Source organism: Anolis carolinensis, chromosome 2 (genome assembly GCF_035594765.1).
Source record: "Anolis carolinensis isolate JA03-04 chromosome 2, rAnoCar3.1.pri, whole genome shotgun sequence".
NCBI classification, from domain to species: Eukaryota; Metazoa; Chordata; class Lepidosauria; order Squamata; family Dactyloidae; genus Anolis; species Anolis carolinensis.
The window spans coordinates 128825178-128839665 of record NC_085842.1 but is presented as its reverse complement, the minus strand read 5'-3'; the positions used below and the strand labels follow the sequence as shown (position 1 = coordinate 128839665).

Sequence of the window (14488 nt, the reverse complement as noted above, 5' to 3'; positions counted from 1 at the left end):
TCATCCACGCCTCAAGGTTGATACAACAAAAAGAAAAGAAAAATAAAGTCCTAATTAGAGGGAGAGCAATAATTGTTTTTATCCAATTGCTGCCAGTTTAGAGGGCTAATCTCTGCCCACTTGGTTGCCTAGCAACCAAGGGACAGCCAGGATTCAGTTAGGGGACAGGCAGATTTAGGCCTCACTTAGGCTTCTTCCACAGATTATCTAATTTGCACTGGATTATATGGCAGTGTAGACTCAAGGCCCTTCAACACAGCTATATAACCCATTTATAATCTTATATTATCTGCTTTGCACTGGATTATCTTGACTCCACACTGCCATATAATCCACTTCAGTGTGCATTTTATACAGCTGTGAAGAAGGGGCCTCAGATAATCCAGTTCTGAGCAGATAATATAAGATTAGAAATATACAGTAGAGTCTCACTTATCCAACATAAACAGGCCGGCAGGATAAGTGAATATGTTGGATAATAAGAAATGATTCAGGAAAAGCCGATTAAACATCAAATTAGGTAATCGTTATACAAATTAAGCACCAAAACATCATATTATACAACAAATTTGACAGAAAAAGTAGTTCCATGCGCAGTAATGCTATGTAGTATTTACAGTAGAGTCTCACTTATCCAACACTCGTTATCCAACGTTCTGGATTATCCAACGCATTTTTGTAGTCAATGCTTTCAATATATCATGATATTTTGGTGATAAATTCATAAATACAGTAATTACTATATAGCATTACTGTGTACTGAACTACTCTTTCTGACAAATTTGTTGTCTAACATGATGTTTTGGTGCTTCATTTGTAAAATCATAACTTAATTTGATGTTTAATAGGGTTATCCTTAATCCCTCCTTATTATCCAACATATTCGCTTATCCAACGTTCTGCCGGCCCGTTTATGTTGGATAAGTGAGACTCTACTGTACTGTATTTACAAATTTACCACTAAAATATCACAATGAATTTAAAACACTGACTACAAAAACATTGATTATGAAAAGGCAGACTGCGTTGGATAATCCAGAACATTGTATAAGCGAATGTTGGATAAGTGAGATTCTTCTTTAATATGAAATAATTACTGGGATAGAATAATGCAGAACAATATAATCTCTAAAACCAGGACAGTAAATAAACAGGGGAATTCCACACAGGAAACAATCAGGGCCAGCTAACACCTCCCAACAAAGTATTCCCATCATCAAAGTCTGGCAAATCCTGTTTCCTCAGGGCCACAGACAGTAGAAGCACATAAAATATCGCAAACAACACCACTCTGAAAACAAGGGAATTCCAAACAGGAAAGAATCAGGGCCAGCTAACACCTCCCAACAAAGTATTCCCATCATCAAAGTCTGGAAAATCCTCTGTTTTCTCAGGGCCACAGACAGTAGAAGCACATAAAATATCGCAAACAACACCACTCTGAAAACAAGGGAATTCCAGACAGGAAACAATCAGGGCCAGCTAACACCTCCCAACAAAAAATTCACTCAGGGAGGAAACAGCCAGGCTTTAAAGCTGCAAGGCCATTACATCCTAATCATTTTTCCTAATTGCAGCATTCATACTTGCCTCCAACAAACAAACAAAACCAATCAGAAATATTGTATATTCACAACCTTTAGGAAATAATATCCCCTGATGGCGCAGCGTGTTAAAGCGCTGAGCTGCTGAACTTCTGGACCGAAAGGCCACAGGTTTGAATTGGGGGAGCGGAGAGAGCCCCCACTGTTAGCCCCAGCTTCTGCCAACCCTGAAGTTCGAAAACATGCAAATGTGAGTGCATCAATAGGTACTGCTCCGGCGGGAAGGTAACGCCGCTCCATGCAGTCATCCCACATGACCTTGGAGGAGTCTACGGACAATGCCGGCTCTTCGGCTTAGAAATGGAGATGAGCACCAACCCCCAGAGTCAGACATGACTGGACTTAATGTCAGGAGAAAACCCTTTACCCTGTACCTTAACTACCACCAATTCCTCAATACTTTATTTCCCATACCACCAGACTTCGCCACAGCAACGCGTGGCCAGGCACAGCTAGTTACGTTATAATTTTACAAATTAAGCACCAAAACATCATGTTTTACAACAAATCGACAGAAAAAGCAGTTCAATATACGGTAATGTTATGTAGTAATTACTGTATTTATGAATTTAGCACCAAAACATCGCAAGGTATTGAAAATATTGACTAAAAAAACATTGGCTACTAACAAATTGACTACAAATAAAGATAGAATTGCATAAAATGAACTTACAGTAACAACACTGTCGGAAATTAAATGCGTCAAAAGTTTAGTCCTTGCTACCTAGAGATACAGCTGTGGATCCGGGTGGGAGGCAGACTGCACTGGATTATCCAGAACGTTGGATAAGCGAATGTTTGATAAGTGAGACTCTACTGTACTTTAAAAGTTCTAAAATGGACTGCCAATTGACACAGTTAAGTCATGTTGGTCTGCTCTTTGAGACCTGTAAATGACAACTTTCCTAAGGAAAACAGCCCAATGGTATGTCCACAGTACTGAGAAGTGGAAAGAGCAGAAAGGAACCCTTCAGCCTCAAGCTGTGAATGAAAACTGAGGTAGGCAGCACCTGAGTGAATGGCAACTTCACATGTTTCCAACCCATGAAGTATACAGAGAGAGATGAGACTTGGGGATCACTCTCCGTTTATTTCTGGTCCATAAAGGTCAGCTTGACCAAATGGACAGAGTCAGTTATTCTGAAATGGCAGTCAGTTACACTGGATTCTTGAAGAAATAAGCATTTTACACTCAAGCTTTCTCCATAGAGATCTTCAGAGACAAATTTTAAACCTGTATAATTACAAATGTGCAGAACTTACAATGTCTATTTTACCTTTCTTTTTTCCATTTTTCTAAATGAGAAACATTAACATATGGAACCAGTAAGAGGGGAAAGGTTCAAATTGTTGTTCTTAGTTTCATGTACGAAAACAGCAAATACAGATCAGAGATCTCGAAAATGTAAACAGAACCTCTATTGGACAGGGGCAAAGATACAGCAAGTGTAAAATGTCAATAAGTAGGTGACCATCTTTGGTCCACAGTTTATTATATTTCATTTAATTCCTATATTTCCTCCAAGAAGCTCAAGACAGAGTACAGTCACTGCCCCCATCCTATCCTCACAACAATGCTTTGTGGTAGGGTTAAGGTCAGAGTTAGTCCAAAGTCACAGAGAGAGATCAAGCCAAAGGCCAAGGGGAGATTTGAACCTGTTGTCACTGATTGTAGTCCAGAACTGTGTGATACAATATTGAGGCTGTTGGACAAGGACTTGGGAGATCCAAAGTCTAGGCTTCACTGAGACACAGAATTCACTGGGCATGCCATATTCTCTCAGACTCATTCACTTACTAGTTGGGTATGAAGATCAAGTGGGAAGGAAGCAAGCCATCATCACAAACAATTCCACCTTGTCAGAGAATATGCAGGATGTGTATCTCCCAAACCATACTACTTCTCAGCCCATGCTGGCCTAGGTTGGAAAACGGACACACTCCTTCCAACTTATCCAGATCTGCCTGAATTGAGAATATACACAGAGGGGTCCTTAGCATCACTCCCCTCAAGGCTTGTACAGACCCAGTGCAGAAAGCAGTGGAAATTAAGATTAAAAAGGCAACACTGGAGCCTGTTGGAACTCCTACTCAAGTCTGGGCCAAGCATGTTGTTGACTTGGCCTGTTCAGGTTTTTCTTTCAGTAATAAATATAAGCAACAGGCTGTTTACTATTTAGCAATGCTTATGACATTCATACGGGCAAGCCTGGGGAACGTGTCTTGTTCCATGGACCACCTTCTCTCCCTTGGAAATCTCGGAGGGCCACTGGAGAGTGGAGTAGGTGGGGACACAATCCAGTGGAGACAGGGAGTGTCAGAAGAGTAAGGACAGCTTGCCTTTTAGGGTGGAAGTAGGGGGAAGCAGAGCTCACCCCAGTTCTGAGGTGCAGGGCAGGGCAGCAGCGCTGGGCAGCCTCCCTTGAGAGTTCGGCTCTGTTCCAAACTTCTCCAGACCCAGTGCTCTCCCCCATCTCCCCTTGCTAGACCCAGTGCCCCACGCCCACCCTCCCCTCCCCTCAATCCTGCCCCTCTCTCTGCCCCAACTTATCCTTCCCTTTCCCAAAACCTGAGTTTTATTTTGTTTTCCCCTTGACCATGTTTTGATAACCCCTGCTTTGCAAATACCCTCTTGCCCTTCCTCTCCTCCCCCCCCCCGCCCGCCCCGTTTGACTAGATTGATTTGTGCTCCGTCCGTCCCACGTGCCCCCCCCCCCCCCCGACCCTTACCCTCTTGGTTTTGTTTGCTTTCTTTCTTTTTTTGGAAGCGTGCGAGGAATTTTTTGAAAGCTTTTCGCTGCGTTTTTGGAACCCTGGAACTTACCAAAACTCCATTTCTCATTTCTCTTTTTTGTTTTTGTTTCGTTTTGGTTTGGCTTCCTTTTTTTGGACCCCCTTCCCCTGCCCCCAAATTACGAACGACTGTCCTCCTCGTTCTCCTTGTCCGTCGTCGTCGCCTCCGCTCCCTCCCCCCCCCCCCCCCCCCCGGTGTGGCTGTCGCTTGACTTCTCTCCTTCTCCATCCGCGCCTGTCATCCCTCCTCCTCCTCCCCCCCGGGACCCGCTCCTACTCCCTCCTTGTTCGCCTTCCCCTCTTGTCTCTCTCAATCTCTCTCTCTCTCTCTCTCTCTTCTCGGTCGACTTCCCTGGGGCCTTTTTTTCTTTTTGAATTCCTTTGTTTCGATTTTCGTGTAGGGCAGTAGTTCCGTCAGCGGGAGCCCGGTCCTCTCCACGTCCGGCACCAGCACCCCGAGGCGAGGGCGCCGCCAGCTCCCGCAGACCCCCTCCACGCCCCGGCCCCACGTCTCCTACTCGCCCGTGGTCCGTAAAGGGGGCGCGGGGACGACGGCGGCGGCGCAGCAGCAGCAGCAGCAGCAGGCGGCGCAGATCCAGCAGCAGCAGCAGCCGCAGCCTCCTCCGCCCTCGGGCCGCACGGGGAGCCCCTCGGCGCGGCGCTACCCCGAGCACCAGGCCCCGCCGCCTCTCCACCACCACGCCCACACCCACGCCGCCCACCACCACGCGGTCTCGGAGCGCCGCAGCCGCTCGCCGGCCCTGGAGCGCCACACCGTCCCGCCCAGGAACGACTCCCCGCGCCGCGCCTACCGCCACGCCAGCAGCCGGTGGTCGGCGCCGCACGTCCCCGCCGCTGAGCCCCGCCACGGAGGATACTACCGGAGCCCGGACTACGCCGGGGAGGACGCCTTCCCTTACGAGCACGGCGGGCGGGCGCCCAGGACTTCCCGGGCAGGAGGAGGAGGCGGCGGCGGAGGAGGAGGAGGAGGGGGTTCCCCGTCGGTGTCCCCGTCGCGCCACGGGCGGCGCCTCCCCAACGGTTACTACCCCTCGCACCACGGACCCGCCAAGTTGCGCGGGAGCGGCGCCTCCCGCAAAGCCCTGCACGAACCTTCCTACAGCGAAACGGACGAGGACGACTGCTGCTAACTGACCTCTTGGCGGGAGGGAGAGGAAGGAGGGAAGGGGAGGGGGAGAGGAGGGGCCCACCTCCCCCACCGCCACGCGCGCGCGCAAGGCACCCACACACACCCAGACACACACCCACACAGACACACCTCCCTCGGGCCCGGTCTCGAGGAGGAGGAGGAGGACCCGCGCAAGGAAGGAGGGAAGAGGATTGCCTATGAGGCTGATAATGGGAAGCAACTGTTCACCTTTGGTTTGTTTACATGTTTGTTGGGCAGGGCCTGGGCGACCTGAGCGTCCCTTGTCTTGCCTTCTACAGCCAGCTTGGGCCCTCCCTCCAGTTGTTTTGGACTGTAATTCCCGCCATTCCTCACAGCCTCAGGCCCCTTCCTTTTCCCCCTCAGCCGCTTAAGCGAGGAGAAGGAATAGGAGACGCTTAAGCGGCTGAGAGGGGAAAGGAAGGGGCCGGAGGCTGTGAGGAATGGCGGGAATTGCAGTCCAAAACACCTGGAGGGAGGGCCCAAGCTGGCCCATGCCTGTTCCACAGAGTGGAGGGCGCCTCTCTGAAGTTGGGAATGGGACAGCCTCGCCGTCGGTCAGGCTTCTGCCTCGGAGGGAATGACCCAGGCAGGCAGGAAGCAGGCTGTTGACCAGGGCGGGAAAAAGTAAAACAAAGTCTTTTTTAAAAAATGTAAAAACAAAACAAAAAAGACCAACCAATTAATAGTATTTTTTTTCCTTGGGCTTCTATTGATGAGTTTTATCATCTCAATTTACCTGGTCAACTTTAAAAAAAAAGTTTTGTGGCCTGAGGTTTCCCAGAGGGACAAACAACACGCACGCAGACACACACCACACACAGAGAGACATGAGCGCGCGCACACAGACACACACACAGACACAAAAGAGTGCTTGCTGGTTATACCAAACCCTAATATTACTGCCTGCAGAGATAAGAAAAAAAAGAAACCATAAAACTAAACAGAAAAAAACAAAAAACGGACAAAACGATTGATTAAAAAAAGAAGCATTTTCTTCCAACATTTTGGTCCTGCTTGAAAAAGATGAAAAAAAAAAAAGAAATTCCATCAGAAAAAAATTAATAAACTCCTCAGCTTCTTTATTTTTTTTCCTACTTGTTTGAAAAAAAAATGAAAAAAAACCTGTGGGATTGGGACTGTGAAATATTGCATGAAACAAAGTAAAAAGACAAATGATGAAAAAAAAATTAAAAAAAACAAAAAAAACAAAAATATTAAAAAATGAATTTTTGATTGACATGTCTTTTACTGTTAATTTTCTCATGCTTTGCTCTCGTTCTCCCTTTCCCTTCCTGCCAGGATATGGTACTGTATGAATGGAAATATATACCTTGGCATGGTTGATAAGAAGTGTTACTTGTGTTGTCGAAGGCTTTCATGGCCGGAATCAATGGGTTGCTGTGAGTTTTCCAGGCTGCATGGCCATGTTCCAGAAGCATTCTGTCCTGACATTTTGACCACATCTATGGCAGGCATCCTCAGAGGTTGTGAGGTCTGTTGGAAACGTGACAAGTGGGGTTTATATATCTGTGGAATAATGCCCAGGCTGGAAGAAAGAACTCTTGTCTGTTGGAGGCAAGTGTGAATGTTGCAATTGATCACCTTGATTAGCATTGAAAGCCTTGCAGATTCACTTGATGAACCAACCTGGACACAGCATATTATTTGGGAACTCAGAAATGCTGGACCACTCTAAAAACTACCATGTCAGACCACACAGAGAAGCCACTGAAATCCACAAGCATGTGGACAATTTCAGCAGAAAGGAGGAAACCATTAAAATGAACAAAATCTGGCTGCCAGTATTAAAAAACGCTATAATCAGGTCAGTAAATAAAGAACAACACTCAAAATGGGAATTCCGGACAAGAAACAATCAGGGCCAGCTAACATCTCCCAACAAAGGATTCCCTCATGCAAGAAGCCGCCAGGCTTTGAATATGAAAGGCCATTAAATGCTAATCAATCTGGCCATTTGCAACATTCACACTTTCCTCAAACAGACAAAGAGTTCTTTCTCCCACCCTGGACCTTCAACAGATATATAAACCTCCCTTGCCTAGTTTCCAGCCGACCTCACAACCTCTGAGGATGCCTGCCATAGATGCTAGCGAAACCTCAGGAGAGAATGCTTCTGAAACATGACCATACAGCCTGAAAAACTCACAGCAACCCAGAAGTGTTTGTTACTTTGTGAGGTGAAGAATACGAACAACAGATTGCTAAGCAGAAGTTGGTCAACAAGGCCTGGATGGAAGATTTCTTTTTTAAGAAAACTACTCATTCTGAAATGCACATATCTGTGGCAATCTCCAACAAGATCACTTGCCTAACCATCCATCAAGACAAATGCCAAAGAGGCCAATAAATATACAAGCCCCTTAGCAACTATTACTAGTTTCACTCTTCACTACTGACCGGCTACTAAGAAATGCTACAAGATGGACAAATGGAATTCACTAATCTGTATACAGTTTATAAAAGCAATAACGTGTATGTATGTTTGTTCTTCAAAGGCTCCTAGGTGGCTTTATGGATCTGGGCCAAACTTGGTACACATACCCATCATTATCCAACTTAACATACTGGAGGGGTTTAAACTTAAAAAAACTCCCCTTTTGTTGCCTTATTTTTAAAGCAACCTACATTGCTGACCCACGAGTCTCATGCTGCAGCACTTAGAGGAAACCACAAGAAGGCACTGGATAGATAGAAAGGCTACCTCTGATTGAGAGATGACAAAGGGAACAGGCTTAGAGTGCCAGCAGAAAACACTAGGTTGGCCAGAGCATTGTTGTGGAGATATGCTCATGGAGGCCTCCGAGAGGCAGGCAAAGATGGGAGTGAGCTGGGGAAGGGAGTCCTTAAGATTATAAAACCTGGGTAATTAATTCTAACAGAATCCTGTATTCCAAGCAGTGTATCTTTTATGAATGGAGAAAAGAATTAACCCGAGTTCACCTGTGCAGAGAAATTGATTACTGAAACTTAAAAAGCTATGGTACTTGGCATTACCCAGGTATGCATTTTCTAATGGGACCACTCATATCATAGAACTAACAATGAGCATTTCAAAGCAATAGCATTAGAAAATGCATACCCAGGCAGTGCTAGTGAATATATAAGAGTGTGACAGTATGACCACCTAAGTTGTTGTCCCATTAAAATTTTATATAGCAGAAATGGCATATATATATATACACACACACACACACACATACACGCGCGCACATACACGCGCGCACACACACACACATGTACACACACGTATTTCCTCACAAAATCAGTGATGGAATACTATCTAAAAGGCAACTGAATTTGGGCAGCTGTTTCATTTCCATGTGTTATCAAAGGATCTATTCATACATTGTGCACTGATGTTTGTCAGTATACATCTCTATGTGAATTTTATCCAGGTTTGGCTTCCATGTGACAGAAGGATTGGAAGCAAATGTTGCTCAAATGCAAACTGCGTGTTTAGATGTAGCTATAAAACACTGCTCGGGCTATATCTCTTGAACCATCCATCTTTGCATTGTTTGAGGCTACTGCTGCAAACTGGCATCAAAAGATATCCTCAGGAACAATTTTTTCAGTAACAGGGAAAAGCCACTGTGTTAAACTTTCAGATAAAGCAGTTGCATTATGAAATCTGCAACCAAATCACAGTTATGTTTATTACTAAAAGGTAGCAGCCGTTGTCACTAGGAAGAATTGTGTCTCCTACAGGTGAAAGAGTCATTTTGGATTTAATGTACAGTACCACAAAGGAACAGCAAGAACAAACACTCTGTTTTCTCCTAGAAATAACTTTCCTGCTAAGGAAAAAAGGGTACTCTTCCATTATCTGGGCAGTGGCCAAAAGGGGGAGCTAGATAAAGAAAGATACTCCATTTTACTGGGGGGGGGGGGGGGTTTTGAAGGAGAAAAACCATTTTCCCCATTTTTGCTGCTTATTCCCCCTCCCCCCTTCCTATATCATAAACAAGGGTTGTTTCCACGATGGCGACATGGGAGGGGGGAATAACAGAAAAACAGGGAAGTGGTTTTCCTCTTTCAACTCTCCCCCTCTAAAATGAATTATCCTTACTTCTCTAGCGCCCCTTTGTGGCCTTCACCTGGAACAGTACCGAAAAAATACCATCCCCTTTCATCAGTTCAACGCTGCAGAATGGCTACTGGTTCAGCCAAGCACATGCTGGCTTTCTTATAAAAATGGACATAGAATTATGCAACACAGCAGGGCTGAGAAACATAGTGATATTTAGAATCTAAAGGTATTTAGATTCCATAGAATCTAGCATTGGGCAAAGAATTTTCTCATGGTCCAGCTGTGCCTTCAACAGCAGCAATCTCTGCACATACCAGATTGCACAAGGGGGGAGGGAGGCATCTTAAGGGGAGCTGCATCTGTCATCCTAGGAACCACAGTATTCAGGTGCTGGTTCAGGGTAGAAAGCAACATTTGCTGCACAACCCAAACTCCTCATGAATGGTCACCCAGACACTAACAAAGCCACTGAGGAGCTGTCACCCAGATATTTTAAAAAGAGCAGAGCAATATCAATGCACAGAATCTCTCACACACAAGTTTTTATAACAACATTCTTCTCATAAGTGAAACTGCAAATAAAATGTTTACCATGTCTTGATTTAAGGTTTCTAGAGACCACTATGTGTTATAAAGCTTAATTAATATGCGTCCCTGGCCACTTACAATGCTCTAAGGTACAAGCAGGTTGCTAACACTAGTGGGTTCAAATAAGAACAATTAAGTAATGTCTTTGACCTCCTGAGACTCAAGGAAGGAAGATGTCAGCACTGATATATCCCATTAAAGGGTTTAACAGGCAAAGTTTTTGACACATTCTAGAATTTACTGAAGGGATACACCTTGTGATTATGTAGTGTCGAACCATTTCTCTCATGGCATATCCATAAGAATGACTTGGATGGGTTTACAGAAAAAAATACATGCCCAGTTTATCAGACATGAAAATATGGTTTAATCCCTTTGGGAGGTTTTTTCCAAACTTTAATATGTCATATCTGAAAAGATTTCAAAGCATTCACATACATGGGCAGTTCCTTCTGTCATAGGAAAGATAAATTCTGGCTGTCCACAGATCTATGCCAAATAATAGTCTGAAATTACCAGCATAAGTTGCCACATGGGGAGTCCTCGCTGCATTTCTACAAGAGAAAATACCTAGAAAATTAACACCGTGCTAGGAGAGGAGAAAAAGTTCCTGTACATGATAGAAAGGGGGACCGACGTTAGTTCAATAAATGCTCTCCTGCTAAAAAGGGAACATGGATGTACTCTGTGTCCCCAAATATACAATATCTGTCATTTCGGTGTACAGGCAGTCCCCAAGTTACAAACAAGATAGGTTCTGTAGGTTTGGTTCTAAGTTGAATGTGTCTGTAAGTCAGAACAGGGAAAAAATGTAAGCGTAACTCCAGCGAAAAATAAATATAGATTCGTAGAATCCTAGAGTTGGAAGAGATCTCGTGGGCCATCCAGTCCAATCCCCTGCCAAGAAGCAGGAAAATCGCATTCAAATCACTCCCGACAGATGGCCTCTGCTTAAAAACCTCCAAATATATATACTGTATATTAGCTTTGGCTAACATAGAGAAGGGTTAACACCCTTGTAGTGTTTGTTTTGCTGTCTGTGCCCAAGAAAACCTCACACCAGAGACTGATGTCTTTGACAAATGCAGATGCAGACAGTATGAATTCTGAATTCTGTTGTGCCGCTAAACATCTACTTGAGACACTGCAATGTTCTGCTCCCTGCTGCACTGACAGCAACCGGGCACAGCTCCCTAAGCCACTCCAACCCCAGTGGCCACTGATTTTCCAGGGAAGAGCATCAGGAAAGCTCTGAGGCACCATCTTCTGGGCCTCTTGCATAGCAGCATTGGTTGGATCTTTATGCCCAGCCACTGTTAAAGGTGATTTTAGCCCATCCTATGTCTATCAGTGTGGAATAAGTCCCAATATATTAAGTGGGTTATACTTTTGTGAAGTCATTTTTACAATTAGTTGTATGTGTATATGCTAATGAAAGCAACTTTGGTGGAGTGAACCTATGCCCTTTTGGCCAGACACAAGATGGCCAGAAATGGAAGCCTTTGGGGCAACAGCTACATCTGTGCTAATTCTGGACTAGCCATTCTCCCGGTGGATGATGTACTGCAATCCCATATTTCTTGCACAAATGGGATGAAAACTCATGTCATTTTTATTTTATTTGTATAAAAAAATGAGAATATATATATATACTAGCTGTGCCCGGCCACGCGTTGCTGTGGCGAAGTATGGTGGTATGGGAAATAAAGTATTGAGGAATTGGTGGTAGTTAAGGTCAAGGGTAAAGGTTTTCCCCAGACATTAAGTCCAGTCGTGTCTTACTCTGGAGGTTGGTGCTCATCTCCATTTCTAAGCCGAAGAGCCAGCGTTGTCCGTAGACTCCTCCAAGGTCATGTGGGATGACTACATGGAGCGGCGTTACCTTCCCACCGGAGCAGTACCTATTGATGCACTCACATTTTCATGTTTTCGAACTTCTGGGTTGGCAGAAGCTGGAGCTAACAGTGGGGGCTCTCTCCACTCCCCCAATTCAAACCTGTGGCCTTTCAGTCCAGAAGTTCAGCAGCTCAGCGCTTTGACACGCTGCACCATCAGGTGATATTATTTCCTAAAGGTTGTGAATATACAATATTTCTGATTGGTTTTTTTTGTTTGTTGGAGGCAAGTATGAATGCTGCAATTAGGAAAAATGATTAGGATGTAATGGCCTTGCAGCTTTAAAGCCTGGCTGTTTCCTCCGAGTGAATTTTTTGTTGGGAGGTGTTAGCTGGCCCTGATTGTTTCCTGTCTGGAATTCCCTTGTTTTCAGAGTGGTGTTGTTTGCGATATTTTATGTGCTTCTACTGTCTGTGGCCCTGAGAAAACAGAGGATTTTCCAGACTTTGATGATGGGAATACTTTGTTGGGAGGTGTTAGCTGGCCCTGATTCTTTCCTGTCTGGAATACCCTTGTTTTCAGAGTGATGTTGTTTGCTATATTTTATGTGCTTCTACTGTCTGTGGCCCTGAGAAAACAGAATTTGCCAGACTTTGATGATGGGAATACTTTGTTGGGAGGTGTTAGCTGGCCCTGATTGTTTCCTGTGTGGAATTCCCCTGTTTATTTACTGTCTTGGTTTTAGAGATTATATTGTTCTGCATTATTCTATCCCAGTAATTATTTCATATTAAAGAAGAATCTCACTTATCCAACATTCGCTTATACAATGTTCTGGATTATCCAACGCAGTCTGCCTTTTCATAATCAATGTTTTTGTAGTCAGTGTTTTAAATTCATTGTGATATTTTAGTGGTAAATTTGTAAATACAGTACAGTAGAGTCTCACTTATCCAACATAAACGGGCCGGCAGAACGTTGGATAAGCGAATATGTTGGATAATGAGGAATTAAGGATAACCCTATTAAACATCAAATTAAGTTATGATTTTACAAATTAAGCACCAAAACATCATGTTAGACAACAAATTTGTCAGAAAAAGTAGTTCAGTACACAGTAATGCTATATAGTAATTACTGTATTTATGAATTTAGCACCAAAATATCACGATATATTGAAAGCATTGACTACAAAAATGCGTTGGATAATCCAGAACGTTGGATAAGCGAGTGTTGGATAAGTGAGACTCTACTGTAAATACTACATAGCATTACTGCGCATGGAACTACTTTTTCTGTCAAATTTGTTGTATAATATGATGTTTTGGTGCTTAATTTGTATAACGATTACCTAATTTGATGTTTAATTGGCTTTTCCTGAATCCCTTCTTATTATCCAACATATTCACTTATCCTGCCGGCGTGTTTGCGTTGGATAAGTGAGACTCTACTGTATATTTCTAATCTTATATTATCTGCTCAGAACTGGATTATATGAGGCCCCTTCTTCACAGCTGTATAAAATGCACACTGAAGTGGATTATATGGTAGTGCGGAGTCAAGATAATCCAGTGCAAAGCAGATAATATAAGATTATAAATGGGTTATATAGCTGTGTGGAAGGGCCTTGAGTCTACACTGCCATATAATCCAGTGCAAATTAGATAATCTGTGGAAGAAGTCTAAGTGAGGCCTAAATCTGCCTGTCCCCTAACTGAAACCTGGCTGTCCCTTGGTTGCTAGGCAACCAAGTGGGCAGAGATTAGCCCTCTAAACTGGCAGCAATTGGATAAAAAAAATTATTATTATCTAATTAGGACTTTATTTTTCTTTTCTTTTTGTTGTATCAACCTTGAGGCGTGGATGATGGGTTGTGTTGTCAAATTCTGAGGTTGGGGGGCCTGTACTTTTGTTGTTTTGTGAATTGCCGTGATGCCATCACTCTTTTATATATATAGATATAGATATATATATACACACACACACACACACACAACTATGGAATCCATCCTTGATCTCTAAACTACAGTTTATTTCCCTGGAATATGTTAAAACTGTAAGTACTACTGACTGAAGGTGGAAGAACTTGAAGCATATACAAGATCACATTATTTTACATTAAATAAAGAAATTGGTAATTGCAACAACTATTACTACATAGTTTATGATGATACAGGTTGACCACTAATTTGGGTTCATGTGGAGGTGGTAAAATCCAGACAAGTAGAGTTAACGTTGACACTTGGCTTAAGTAGAGTGTTGTTAACTCTACCTGTTTGGATTTTACCACCTTGACAAGTTGGGCACCCAGGTGCCAAGAAGATGATGAAGGAATGGCAGACAGAATGCAAATCAGCTAATAAATGTGAAAGAACCACATTTGTTTCAATAGAAATTACCATTTTATAATATTTCAGAATATTCAGTTATTTTTTTTAATGCAGT

The 14488-nt window shown here is 43.6% G+C and overlaps 1 protein-coding gene across 12 annotated transcripts in view; it reads left to right on the top strand.

Annotated features, from left to right (window-relative positions):
• The window catches only part of cacna1a (calcium voltage-gated channel subunit alpha1 A), a 389802-nt gene extending 382997 nt beyond the window's left edge, over positions 1–6805 (top strand). For 11 of the 12 annotated variants that reach the window (XM_062973920.1, XM_062973922.1, XM_062973927.1 and 8 more), the window contains one exon: positions 4799–6805. In XM_062973920.1, the coding sequence (XP_062829990.1) occupies positions 4799–5548 (750 nt within the window). In that variant the 3' untranslated portion in view covers positions 5549–6805. The remainder of the gene's footprint in view (positions 1–4798) is intronic. The other variant, XM_062973925.1, reaches the window with a different exon arrangement.
• Positions 6806–14488: the final 7683 nt, after the last annotated feature.